The sequence below is a fragment of the Rhea pennata genome, chromosome 5, assembly GCF_028389875.1.
Source record: "Rhea pennata isolate bPtePen1 chromosome 5, bPtePen1.pri, whole genome shotgun sequence".
NCBI classification, from domain to species: domain Eukaryota; kingdom Metazoa; phylum Chordata; class Aves; order Rheiformes; family Rheidae; genus Rhea; species Rhea pennata.
In genome coordinates, this window is record NC_084667.1 from 44,625,244 (window position 1) to 44,639,869 (window position 14,626).

At 43.6% G+C, this 14,626-nt stretch overlaps 1 protein-coding gene across 3 annotated transcripts in view; it reads right to left on the minus strand.

The window, feature by feature from the left end:
* RMDN3 (regulator of microtubule dynamics 3) overlaps window positions 1-5,186 on the minus strand; it is a 35,883-nt gene extending 30,697 nt beyond the window's left edge. For all 3 annotated transcript variants that reach the window (XM_062576970.1, XM_062576969.1, XM_062576971.1), the window contains exons 1-3: window positions 4,667-5,186; window positions 2,439-2,634; window positions 1,600-1,746 (exon numbers count right to left, since the gene is read on the minus strand). In XM_062576970.1, coding sequence (XP_062432954.1) covers window positions 1,600-1,746; window positions 2,439-2,634; window positions 4,667-4,862 — 539 coding nt within the window. In that variant the 5' untranslated portion in view covers window positions 4,863-5,186. The remainder of the gene's footprint in view (window positions 1-1,599; window positions 1,747-2,438; window positions 2,635-4,666) is intronic.
* Window positions 5,187-14,626: the final 9,440 nt, after the last annotated feature.

The window sequence follows — 14,626 nt, forward strand, 5'->3', positions numbered from 1 at the left end:
TAGAACTCTAAAATGACATGTTTTTACGGAACTCGCAAAGACTGCATTCTGGTAGATCTGTGCCCTTTGTTCCGGAAGCCTGCTACAATAACTGCAGCTTTGTCCTGTGATTGCTAACCCCTGTTACAGGGTGTCAGTTCGCACCAGCGGTCTAGTCATCTAGCTGCTGACCAGCAGAATGTTACATCAGAATTCTGCCTGCCTTGCTCTCAATGATATCATTTATTTCTCTCTTTAAATTATATTTCATTTCAACTTCCTTAGGAAAAAAAATGCTTATTGCCAGCACTGCATGCTTTTGAGGATATTTACATACTTCAGAAGGTAGAGAACTCAACTGGATTAAGGCACAGAAGAGAAGCTGGCAGGCAGATACATATACCCAGCAGACTTCTTGCTCTCCATCAAATACCACAAGATACTTGCTTCTATACTGTAGATCTCACCTGGATAGTTTAACACATGCAAATTCTACAGATAACCTAAAGAATGCAATTATTGCTGTGACATACTGAAAAATCCACAGGAAATACCCTAATGAAAGAAATTTTTGTTTGGTCAGAATATACTTCAACTTTCTCAAATTTTCCAGAAGCTCTAAAATATATTACTGTATATACATTTTATTCAAAATATGATTGCTCTCTCACATGAATCCCAGGCTGGGCTTCTTCTACACTTTTTCCAACAAGGTGCCCTAATCAAATTATTGTTTAAAAAAAAAAAACAGTCTTTTTCCCTCTCTCTAAAAGTCATGTTTGGAAACACAGCATTTATCTCTGCATATCTAGCCCCAGCAAAAGCTCCACAACACCCATAGTATATTATAATAGTCCCATGCAACAGGACTAGAGGCAACAGGCACAAACTGACCACAGGAAGTTCCGCCTGAATATGAGGAGGAATTTCTTTCCTGGGAGACTGACATAGTACTGGAACAGGTTGCCCAGAGAGGCTGTGGAGTCTCCTTCTCTGGAGATATTCAAAAGCCGCCCGGATGCAACCCTGTCTAACATGCTCTAGGTGACCCTGCTTGAGCAGGGCGGTTGGACTAGATGATCTCCAGAGGCCCCTTCCAACCTTACCCATTCTGTGATTAGCAACAGATTCCTGATGCTCCCAACTTCCAAATCTTGTTTTGGTCCTAACCTTTGGCAGCTTTTTATGAGCGTTCGTTTTGAACTACGCCCAGTTGCTCAGATTCTCAGGGAACCATACCTACTTTAAAACTATCTCCAAGCTGTAATTCAAGAGAACATCTGTATCCCACAGGTATCAGTTAGGTTGACTAAAGCATTGCTGATTTCCCTCTGCTGAACTGTTAACTTTCTTGTCAGGGTGCACACAGTAGTAGAAACTGTCACATGGCACCCAGACTGCTGATGAAATGCCACTGTAAGGCTTCAACTTTCATTTTTAAAGAGTAGGCTTTATCTCAAGGGCTTCAGAGAGAAAATAGACTTTTCCTTACGAGGTACAACAAGTAGACTTACTACAAGAAAAGCAAATGAACCTTCCTTTATGTTATATATGGCTCATACGTAAGTAATTGGTCATCAGAGCCCATAAAAGCAACTTCTAACCTCATGTTGTGCTTACCCTCCTTCACTTTCACCATCATCTGTATTGGCTGTTCCTGAGCTGGCCGTGAAATAAATTGAACTCGATCCCGTGGAATCACTTCTTTCTCTGGCAAATGGGAACCGCCTTCGCCGAGTTACTTTCTGGGTTTCTTCCAGATGAGATCTTTAAGAAAGGCAAAAAAAAAAAAAAAAAAAAAAAAGAAAAGAAAAGAAACAAACATTTGATAGTGAAACGTCTGCTATTGTCCTATCTCCTCTCTAGTACATTCTATCCAATTTTTTCAATACCAAAGGAATTCACAAGGTTAGTTGCTCTTGCTTACAGAGATATCTCATTACCAGACAACAAATGATGTATCCTACAGTTAAAACAAGAATGACCACAGCAATCCATATAAAAACTGACAATCACATTGTATGCATTCCTATGATTTCCTCAAAAGAGAAAGACAAAGGAATCCTGACACATCTTGCAGTGTACAGGACCTTTCAGTCTCTACCAAAAGTTGTCTACAGTTGGCAGCAACATGAGCGAAAACAGCAGTAAAAAGAGACAAAAATTTACAGAACAAATAACCTTTCTGGTATAGAATATATCCGAAACAAGTGTCAGCACTTAATATTTCAAAAGAAAAGATGCAAGCCTATCTAAATATACAATCTTTTATATTAATTTCACTGGGGATCAAGATGTAATGCCAGTGGAAATTAAAAAAAATGTTTTTCTACTTTTTAGTTCCAGATTTAATACACTCTTGATCAATAGTAGTTGTGTTTCTGTGTGTATAAACATTTTCTATGTGTAAAAATATGCAACAGTAGAAAAACATTGAAAGGGGAAGGAATGATACTAACTTGACTTCAAAAACAATTTCTGCAGCTAAGTGCTGCAAGCTGTTTCGCAGCTCTTCCACTTCTTGTCGTAGCTCTGTAATGTTCCTCAACACAAAGTCAAGGCGATTCAGCACATCCACCTGCTCTTCATGTGTTAGAAGAGATGTGTACATAGCACCATCTCCTGCCTCTACAGGAAGCTGCTTTCTGGGAAGGGCTTAAAAAAATAAAAAAGAAGAAGAAAAAAAAGCACAAATGGGAAAGGATTCAAAATAGGATATCCTGTGAAATTTTTGTTTCCAGAAAATGAAGGAGAATGGACCTGTCGTAAGGCTTTTGTTTCTTCAATTGTTTTACCATTCCATTCTCTGATGTCAACACACAGCCACACTGAACATACTTTCAATGTTTATTAGGGGCAAATAGAGTTCTTTCAACAACCTTACTATAAAGGTCCCAATGTAAAAAAATCCAAAAATGTTACCGAATATGACAAAACCACTGCAGATGAGGAAACAGCTTTTTTTTGAAGCCTGCACTGTACATGAATTCTATTCTACGGGTGACTGTATTAACGTCACACTTAAATACTACAATCTACTTCACTTTACAATCAACTCTGGAGGCCATTACTCAGGAAAGCAATTAGTTTACAGGATAACGTGTGACAATGAACCAAGATAATGCAAGCCACCTTTGGCCAAAAAAGACCAAAAAAAGGCTTTATTTTTTTTTTAGGAAAAAAACCAGCAGTTTAGGCATCAAAATATGTCATTGCTTTGTATTGAACATCTAAGACCTTCGTTGATCTCTCTGATCATTATTTCTTAAAGATTTCGCATCATCATCCAGCACAGAAGAATAAGTTTAGATGAGTGGACTTTAATTATGTTTTCTTAAAGCTCATACTAAATTTCATTATTAAAAGAACACAAGTTACTACCACTTAAGACAATTTAAGAGCACTCAAGTATTTTTTAAACACCATTAAATCACACTCACAAAGGCTGTCAGATTCTCAGAAACAAAGGGATTATCTTCCCAAGTACATTGTGTTAAAATATCTAAATTCCACTCTAAAATCTAAATTTTATTAAATAGGAAATTACATATTATAACATCTTATTCATTCTTACTCTTCTTCATATAATGCATGCTGTTGTCTTTGCTGTTACTCAGGAAGGGGCAGTAGACAATCTTGATGTGCTATTTTAAAGCAGACTGCCTCTAAGCATCTACCCTACCCTTGTGCCAGCCGTCACCACTCTCATTACCAGCAAAGGCAGATACTTCTGTCTTAGCCATTTCACGGACTGAGTGAAGTCACATGAAACTGGTTGAAAGGATTTCTTCTAAGACATATGGTCAGTAACCAGTGGCAGATGAACCAGGCAGACATTTTTTGCAGCAATATTTGTCAGTTCTCATCCACTAAAGTCATTTAAAGTTATATAGGTAAGTCCCCACTCTCCTGTTATCACTAACCATTATAGTTCTTGTACAGAATATGCTACATGCAGCACATGAAGCAATACGTACATAATACCTGCTTCTGAAACATGGCAAATGGAAGGATTCTATTTACAAATTGCTTCCCTCCACATGACATAGTAACAGTGACAAAGCTTCATACATCTCTATAAAGATATTCAAGTAAAAACTTGCAACTGGAAGAAATCTTTTTATTAACATGTAGATCTGAGTAGCCTAGATAAAATGAAACACTTAAAACTCCCACTTGCATAGTCATTGGTGCTACAGGCATCATTTCAAAACCGGAATTAATCACTATTAACAAATGCAGTTTCACTTTCTGATACTTCAGTTTTGAATGGGCTCAGAAACGAGAAGATAAGAGCTCAAACGTCCATTTTAGTATTTTTAAAGGTTCACAATTGCCACATGCACCTAACTTTTCCTAACATGTTAGGACACTTCTTTTTGTTTGGAGGGGGCTAGCGGAAGCGTATTGGTGGGATGACCAGCACAAAGGCAAAAAAAGATGTACATAACCAGGCCAAGTCAGCTGATAAAACATGGATACACATAAACGCACACATAGCCTCGCGGCAAATTTTAATGTAGCGGCCCCGAGGCTGTTAAAACCAGGCACAGGACGCTCACGGGAGAGCGGAGCCGCGGCTCCCGCACGCCGCCGCCCCGCCTCGACCTCGGGAAGGGCGGGCCCCGCCCTGGCCCGATGCAGCGGGTGGGGGGCGTGGCAGGGCTCCGCCTTCGCAGTACCCTACCCTGGCTCCGGTGCCGTGGGGCCTCCGCCGCAGCCGCGGCGTTGGGGGCGCCTTCACTCGCCGAGTCCTGGCCGTTCCCCCGCCGCCAGGGCCGCCCGCCTCGCCGCCACCGCAGCACCCAGAGCAGGCCGCCGCCCGCCGCCACCGCTCCCAGCGCCAGTCCGAGCGCGAGGCGGCCGGCGCCCAGCCGGGCCATGGGCAACAAGCGTCAGCGCCCGCCGCCCCCCACGGCGTGCGGCCTAGTTGCCGGGGCAACCGCGCGCCGCTCTCAGAAGCCGTTGGTGCCGGAGGGGGCGGAGCGCGCGGCGGCGGCGGCGGCGGGGAGGGAGGGAGCCGCGCGCTACTCACGCCGCGGACCCGGCACCTCCTGCTTGGCCTGTCCCTGCGCGGCCACCGTTCACGTGCTCCGCCACACCCACTTCCCTTCCCTTCCGGGTGGCGCACAGAGATGGCGAGTGGCGTACGCTTTCTCCTTTCGCCGCCCCCGTTCCGGCGCGAAGGAGTCGGATGACGTGATCAAAAGCGCCCGCGCAGCAGGAGTAGGCTCGGCGTGGTGGGGCACGTGAGCGGGAGGGGTCCGCCAGGGGCCTGTTGTTGTCACTGCCGCCCCCTCACAGCCACTGTCGCCACCACACTGCCACCACCGATACAGCTGCACCACTGCCACGCTGCTGCAACCACCACACCACCGCGACCAGTACAGCTGCACCACTGCAACCACCACACCACCACAACTGGTGCAGCTGCACTACTCCCACACCACTGCAACTGCTACACAACCACAATCAGTACAGCTGCACCACTGCCACACTGCCACAATCACCACACTGCTGCAACCAAACAGCTGCACCACTGTCACACCTCCACAACCAGGACAGTTGCAGCACTGGCACACTGCCACAACCAGTACAGCTGCACCACTGCAGGCACCACACCATCACAAACTACAGCTGCACCACTGACACATCGCCCCCACCTGCATTCTGCCACAACCAATACAGCAGTACCACCACACCACTGCAACTGCTGCAACCCTACAACCAATATAGCCACACCACCACAGCCACACAACCACAGCTGCTACAGCCACACCACTGCCACACCAACACAACCATCACAGCCACTGCAGCCACCCCATCACCACACGACCACAACTGCCACACAACCATCACTGCCATAACACAGCTGCTACATTGTCACAACCAGTACAGTCCCATCACCACAACCACATTACCACACAGTACAATCACGCCACCACAACCAGTACAGCTATACCATAGCCTCACCACAACTGCCACATTTCCGCAGTTACTAGAGCTGCACCACCTCCACAGAACAGCTGCTACAGCCATACCACCACCATACTACCACTCCACCACAACCAGTGCAGCTGTACCACTGCCACAAATGCCACACCACCTCAACTAGTTCAGCTGTGCCACAGCCACACCACCACAAATGCCACACCACTACAAACAGTACAGGTGCACCACTGCACCATCACCACAAACACCACAGCCACTACAGCTGCATCACTGCTACACCACAACTGCTACAGCACCATCACAGCACCACAGCTAATACAGCTAACACAACCCTAACACATCACAGTCACTGCAGCTATACCACCACCACCACTCCACCAGCATGACCAATACAGGTGCACTACTGACACACAAGCTGAGCAGCTACAGCTACACCACCACCACATGGCTGCAGCTGCAACATCTACACCACTGCTGTACCTGTACCACTGCTACACCAGTTACACCAGTGTCACAACACAACCACCAGAACTGCATCACACCAGCATGGGTAGTACAGCTATGTCACCACCAGAAGCACTACAGCTACACTCCCACAACAGCAGCACAGCTACTACTGCTACACTACCACACAATCACTAGAGCTCCACCATCACTGTATCAGCACAGCTCTTGCAGCTACACAACCACCTCACCCCGCCAGCATTCCAGCTATAGCAGCACCACTACACCAGCACACCCCTTATAGCTGTAACTGTCACACTGCTACAGCTACTGCCTCCACACAGCTTCTGCACCAACACAGCTGCTGTGCCAGCACAGCTGCTTCCCCAGCACACTGCAGAGGCGAGGAGTCTCGGGGCTCTTGTCTTGGATCGCTGAAAACTGTGTTGGGTGTTAAGCTTTATTCTGGTGATATTGGGGAAAAAAGACATAGCTGCCTCTGGCTGTTGGCCTCCCATTATTGTGCACTAAGAATCTACTCCTGGCCTTTCAGATTGCTTCGCTGACATAGATGCTTTCGGTGAAAGCCACTGGAACATATTTACTGTGATAAAACCTTGATATATTACTTCCAACCCTATGGACCTCAGTAGAACAATGACAGCAGCTCATGGCAGCAAGAATTTGTAGCCCCATGGATATTAAAGATGATATCTGAGTAATAGCACACCGAAGCCTTATTGTACTCTTTCCTTGTCTTGCATTGCAGATAGCAGTCTTGTGAAAGTAATAAAAAGAGTCTTTTTGAAAGAAATAATTTCAAAAAATGATAGGTGCTGTTTCAACAGCACCTTTGTTCAGCACCCCTTTGTTCTTTCCCGTTAAATCCCTTATATTAACAGAAAACAACTGCATTTTGGTAGGTAGGTGTAGTGTCCTAAAGATTTAAAAGTCCCACTGGATTTCATTTTCCTTCTTTTTTGTCACTGCAGAATGTGCTCTTGTCTTATGCTGTGCTGTTGTCTGTCAAACCTGTTTAAAAGATCTTAGCAGATAAACCTCCACCATTTCTCTTGTAACTCTATTATGTATTTCAGCAGCTTTTACTCTTGGCAATTTTCCTGATGTTAAGCTTAAACTGTTCTTTTGCTTTATTAGTCCGTGTTATATACCTGTGACTGATAAAGGCGTAGATAATCTGTGTACCTCTTAGTCACCCTAAAGCGGCTAGAAAGAAGGAACATTTAGGAGATGGTAAATACAAACAAACGTAGTTTGGTGGGAAACATACATATATTCCTTCTTTCATTCTTCCCAGATAAATTAGTTCCTTTTGGGTTTTGTGAGCTCCTTTCAATTTATCCACTACTCATTGGGTTTCAGATTCTCACATAATCTTTCACATGCTACCTTGCCAGAGCCGTGCTAGACACAGTTATCTCTTTGCTCTGTTACATATATACCTCAGAAGTAAACCCCAGAATTGCACTGGCTTTTTTGTCATCGTTGTCAAACTGTTCTGAAGCACTGTGTCCTGAAGGAATGACTACCGGGGATAAAGAGAGAACAATGTCCATTCTCATTTAATCATTAATTCTTCTTCTAAGATTGTATGTGAGGATTTAAATTATAAACCATAGATGAAATTGCTAGTTGGAGTAAGGACTGGGTTGTTCACACACTTAGCGAGTGTTCCTGTTCGGACTGCTGAGAGCAGCCTTCATGCAAGTAAGAAACATTTACATCTTCTTTCATTTCCTGTCCTCAAAAAATGAGTGAGCACTCCATTTCTCTTAATTCACTGACTCACTATCAAATACTGACACTTTATAGTTACAGCCTCTCTTTCTGTATAGTAAGCAGAATCTTTAAGGGTTCTGTGACCAACTTTTTGATCAGTTTGGAGGTAGCTGCGTAAGTTACCAGCGCTGGAGGGGAAGCTTTATACTTCTCAGAGCATCTACTCTCAGGCCTGCCTAGTATATTATTGGAGCATGGTGAGGCCCTGGGTAAAACAAACAGAGATGTAGACCAGTTTAAGATTTTTTTTCTCTCTAAGTGCTTTACTTTTAAAATAATCTTGTAATTTGGTTTTACAATGACTCTTGGGGCCTGCTCACTACTGAAGATGGACTTGCTGGGTATGAATGCTGATACTGAGAGCAGTGAGTGACATGTGGCATGACGTCTGATACACTGATCAAAGATAATCAACAAGCACCAAGGCCACTTGTGTCTCTGTTCTCTTTGGCTTCTTCCTGCATAGTCATCACAGCCTGATGGTATCACAACTTGATGGATGCACATTTGTCCTTTCCTCTTGACTGAGACATAAGGAACTCTGATTCTGGAAAGAAAAAAAATCACCCTCCTGCTGATTCACCATGTAGTTTTGGGCAAATCACTTTAACTTTGTGTAGTTCAATCTTCCTGTCTGTGAAAATATGGATAGTAGTATCTGATTCACAAAAGTACTGCAAAGATAACTACATTATTGTTTATAAATGGTATTTATAATGCAAGCGTTATTAATGCTAACTTAGCTCCCCAGACAGTTTTATCTTCAGCTCCATGGGGCAATGTCTTTCATTTCGCACATGTGACATGCTATGAATGTTATGAAAATGTGCATGTATGAAAATCACTGCTTCATCATCAAAACAGTGCTTCCAGGCTTCATTACCTGGAGTGGGATCAGAGAGGATAGGTTGCAAAGACCTAATGTTGTTGGTGAAAGACTTCTTTAGTAATTAGGAATACTATTAAAAAGAAGTGCAATTACTTTAACATACATCAAGTTTTCACAAAGTGTGATGCTTTTGAAATATAAAACCTTTTAATGTGGGAAAGGCAAATTATCCCCTCAAGCAGAGGTGCTTACAAATGGCTTGTTACAGATGGCTTGGGCTGCTGCCCCCCAAAAGTTATTTCCATTACCTCTGCTGGAACCTCTGGGGCAAGAAACATGCCCTGTGGCATGGTACAGTGCTCAACAGGCACCAATAGGACAGCGCTAAAACAGGGCTTGTGTCAGAGCCTGCCTAGCAGATGCAGACTTCCCCGCTGACCTGATGTGTCCGAGCTAGCTCAGGAGAGGCCACAAGATCTCCCACATCCCATCAATTAGCCTTCTAATGTGAGTAGGCACTGGTTATTTTAGAGAGCCTGCCATTCATAATGACCTACTTGTCATTGGTCAAGGACCTTGTGTAGTGAATGTAAAGAGCAGCTGGCTGCTGTGTTTAGACTGTGGTATTTTGAGTTAAAATCGACTCTGTGTAAGGCAAAAATGATTAATGGAAAAATAATGAGCCAGAGTATTTTTGGTTTGTGGCTTTTCATTCTACAGTAAATGCAGTGAACTTGTGGATCAGTTTAATTTCTGGTGAGATCCTAAAAAGCAGTGGTCTGTAATCAGTTGCATATGCCAAGCTTGAAACTAGAGATGTATTTTCCTGGGACAGCAAAAGGAAAACTAGTAATTCCTCTAATAGCTTACAGAGTGTATTGATTACTAGCTAAAAAGACAAATTAAACATGTTCTTTATTGCGTTCCAAGTACACAGCCTCTCAGTAACAGCCTCATCTGACGATCGAGAAAGTGAACATTACTCTTATCTAGTAGAGAGGTAAAGGACCCTGCATTACTGCTAACTTACAGACTGCTGAACTAGCATATGAACTCTTTCCCATTTTCCATACAGTCAGAGACCTGTGCCTCCCATGTACCTCCAGCGTTTCCATAGTTGGCAGTTGTAAGGGTGAGGTGGGGACACCACCTGGCCCCTCAGCAAGAACGGATATGCAAATACAAGGCACACTGTGGTTGATACTGAGCGTTTGTTACCTCTGCATCTAACTGAGGGTTCCCCAGAAGTTTACTGATCAAGGCAATAAAGGCGGGGGAGAATCCAAGGCACGGCTGAGCATTGGTCCATGGTGAGGAACACTGGGGGGGGCACTATAAGAGGTTTTTATGTACTATACACATGTATATTACTCGTATTGAGCTTGTCACTAATTTCAATTCAAAGCCCAGGTGTAGCACCACCCTGGCATAGGCCCAGTCATGTGACCATGGCTATGGGTCAACATGCCCTATTGATGCTCCTTTTCCCACAGAATGGTCTGGCTAGCTTCCATCGCCTGTCTCCTTGAAATTCTTCTGCATTTTGTCATACAGCAGTACACTGTTTTGCTAAGTTATCTTTTATTTATATATATGCTTTTTAATAAGTTTTACGATACAAGCTTTTTGGGATGGCTCTTTGCAATCAGACATCATGATTAGAATTTTGATCTGTGCAGTTTACTTTTAAGAAGCAAAAACATAACCTAGATTCAGGAGATGCTTATTGTAAGGTGCTGCCTTCCATCCAATTAGTAATATTCTGCGCAAGAAATTTAATTGGATGCTACAGAAAGATGAAAGCATTAATTAGAAAAAGCTGCTGCTGTTGGAAGAAGAAAAATAAAGCTACTCATATACCACTTGCGTCTTGTATTGTGAGTAATAAGGCTATGGTCTGTTATGGAGCCAAATAACTCTTCATCTTTTTTTTATGTGAATTACATGAACAGATTCAAAGCAAACAGCCCCCACTGGGCTCCATTTGTGTCCTAAGCAGGTGAAGCCATGTCTGACAATGACTTCAAGTAGACTTGTTGGAGCCAGTGCCAAATGGTAATAAGTTGCTTTCTGATGATGAATGGTACCTCTGAGATATACTGCACTGAATTTTACAGCTCACTCTCATGCTACTTTTGTGCAGATAGCTTAAGCTGTCTCAAGCTGGTATCTGAACAGGAAATTCAATAGCAAAACATTATGTGCAGGTTCTGTTTTCTTTTTGCTCTCTTTTTTTTTTCTCTCCCCCACAAAAGAGCTCAACCTACTAGTGAGGGCTTGGCAGGCTGCTGCACAGTAAGAATCCTTGATTCCTTTTATTTGCAAAAGGATCTAATGTTGGAAGTTGGATTTCATGTCTGTATTACTTTCTGTGACTGAGAGATGGAGGTAAGGTAACTGCAGAGACTGCCTAACCGAGGTCAAAGATTATATGAATTTTGGCACTCCTATAGCAATCAAACACAACAGAGGTGAAATTCACATTTATGAACCATTTTGTTTGCAAAGGGATCCCAGAACTTTGAACAAATGATGCATACGAGGAAAGCTTACCAAATGTCTTTTACCTCTGTGCAAGACATATATTGGACATGAAACAGGAGCCTTTCCTGCCACATGCCCAGACACTGCAGGTTAAATAATTGGTCATGGGCTGTAGTGCAGGGTTTCATCTGAGGAGAACATCTCTCAATAGATCTCTATGGACACGGATCCAGCTGGCATACGCAATCTCTCCCTCCTGCTTTCCCCTTCACACAGCTGCTGCTCAGCCTCTCTCCTTCAGCTGCAGTCAGGAAATCAGGATCTGTCCTTCAGTACTGACATGAGTCCTTGACTGCATTAAGGGCTTTTTTTTTTTTTTTTTTTTTTTTTTTTGCAATTACTGTGATACATGCAATGACTTGCCTCTAACATGGAAGACAGCATTTGCTTTTCATTAATGGGGTAATAAAGGCAATAGCATGCGTTAACTTGTACGACTAGAAGCCAAATGTGTGTTTAGGCTGGACAATAAGTGTGTTTTGAACAGACATTTGCCAGGTTGAGCTGTTCTAACACCAGGAGTTTGGTGAAGATTGTCCTTAGTGTGGAAATAATCTAAACAAGTGAATGTTTAACCCATGGGATACTGTACCCCACATACAGCTTGAAATGAATATATTCAGGGGGATATTTGTGGCTTTATAAGAGCATATTTCAGGAACATCAACATCTGGTGATTATTTTCTTTTTCAGGCTAAAGACAACAAACATGCTAGGAATAGTAAATGGCTAGCATGGTTTTGTTTTGTCAGAGTGTTTCCTTGAGATTACTAAGAAGGAATGTTAATGATCTCTCTTGACCCCTGTTGGTGTTAATCAGTAACTTTGGGGGGCAGGATAGAGAAACCAACCCCCAGGTCAAATAGGAAGAATGTAATATAACACAGCCCAGCCTAGGCTGTCATAGGAACATCCTTCTTCTGGTTTCAACTTGAGTCCTTTATTTCTGAATATTATTAACAAAGCTAGAAACTGATTACAGCTTTCAACCTGTGTCTGGTGAGCCAGGCAGAGAAGCTGCCAATGGCTGCAAGTGACTGAAGCCTGCTTTTAAATTGCATGCAATGTCCCTTTGCCAGCAGCTGGGGCACTACTTGTGTGCTCCTCCTAGTTCAGGAAACGTGTAAAAACTACATGCCATTTCCATTGTTTTGGGAACTCAGATACTTGAGTCTCTCCAACAGATCAAAGTAATGACTTTGTGGTAGGCATTTAGCGATTTCATCAGTTTATTTCCTCTGAATGTTACAAACTACTTTATGAAGCACAAAACTCCATGTTATTCTTCTGAAGTTAGTAAATTTTACTGACTTAATTAATTTTCTGAAAAGATCAGAAGGATGGAGAAGTGACAGAAGTTATCTGAAGTGATATGAAATCACAGAATCATAGAATCAGTGAGGTTGGAAGGGACCTCTGGAAATCATCTAGTCCAACCTGCCTGCTCAGCAGGGTCACCTAGAGCATGTTAAACAGGGTTGCATCCAGGCAGGCTTTGAATATCTCCAGGGAAGGAGACTCCATAACTTCTCTGGGCAACCTGTTCCAGTGCTCCGTCACTCTCACAGTGAAGAAATTCCCCCTCATGTTCAGGCAGAACTTCCTGTGGTTCAATTTGTGCCCATTGCCTTTCGTCCTGTCGCATGGGACAACTGAAAAAAGAGTTTGTCCCTGTCCCTCTGACATCCTCCCTTCAGGTACTTACAGACATTGACAAGATCCCCCCTTAGTCTTCTCCTCTCGAGGCTGAACAGGCCCAGCTCTCACAGCTGTTGCTCATAGGAGAGATGCTCCAGCCCTCTGATCATCTTTGTAGCCCTACGTTGGACTCTCTCCAGTAGCCCCATGTCTCTCTTGGACTGGGGAGCCCAGAACTGGACACAGGACTCGAGATGAGGCCTCCCCAAGGGCTGAGTAGAGGAGCAGGATCACCTCCCTCGACCTGCTGGCAACACTCTTCCCAATGCACCCCAGGATACCGCTGGCCTTCCTGGCCACAAGGGCACATTGCTGCCTCATGGTCAACTTGTCATCCACCAGCACTCCCAGGTCCTTCTCTGCAGAGCTGCTCTCCAGTTGTACTGCCCCCAGCTTGTACTGGTACCTATGGTTATTTTTCCCTAGGTGTAGGACCCTGTATTTGCCCTTGTTGAACCTCATGAGGTTCCTCTCCACCCAACTCTCCAGCCCGTCCAGGTCTCTCTGAATGGCAGCACAGCCCTCTGGTGTAAATGTCCAAGCACAATGGCCAAAGCATAGGTGAGCTGGTTTTCAAGCAGTTTTCTCATCACCTTCATTCTCTCCTCAGATCCAGACTACCACTAACACATTTTAAGGTTGGTGCCGTAACACCCAGTTGGCAAATCGGCTTGTATCAAAGAATACCATCACTTTTTAACAGAGAATCACCTCTAAAATGAAAACCTGCACAGCTTTTGGGGCTTGTATCAAAGAGTGCCATTTCTTTTTAACAGAGAATCACCTCTAAAATAAAGACATACACAGCTTTTTCTTTTCACTTGTAAATATTTTCATTTAAATTTCCAATAACAGAAAAAAATGTGGGTATAAGATTGGACCAGGCAAAGTCCTAGGAAAGCTAGCAGCTCTGAGCAGTGGAGAAATGGAGAAATTAGCTCAGTTGTGAAGCTCTGAGTAGCTTTCTAAGCAAAGGAGAAGAAAATGTCTGCTCTCCCTTGTGTTGTACAGCAGTAGCACGTGGGCACTCCTGGGAGCTCTGCTGGGATTTGTTCCTGTGCATTACTTTGCAAACAGATTAAGTCTGGTCTCATCTGAAGTTACAAAAAGACGTGTGGAAGGTACAGGGAAATGACAGAAAAGTGGCTTTTCTCCTTCAGCTATCACAGTTCCTTGTGTAAGTGGTAAATGAAGCAGTAATTGGTGCCAAGCAGAGAAAGTATTTTGTACATTTGGACATATAAAACATACTGTGTCTTTACTTAAGGGTTTCTAGATTTTTATTGACCAGCTCTTCCAGGTTTTTACCTTGGTCTCTAAGGGCAAACTTCTATTGGTAGTAATGGCTTACGCTATGCCTATTTCACACACACACACACA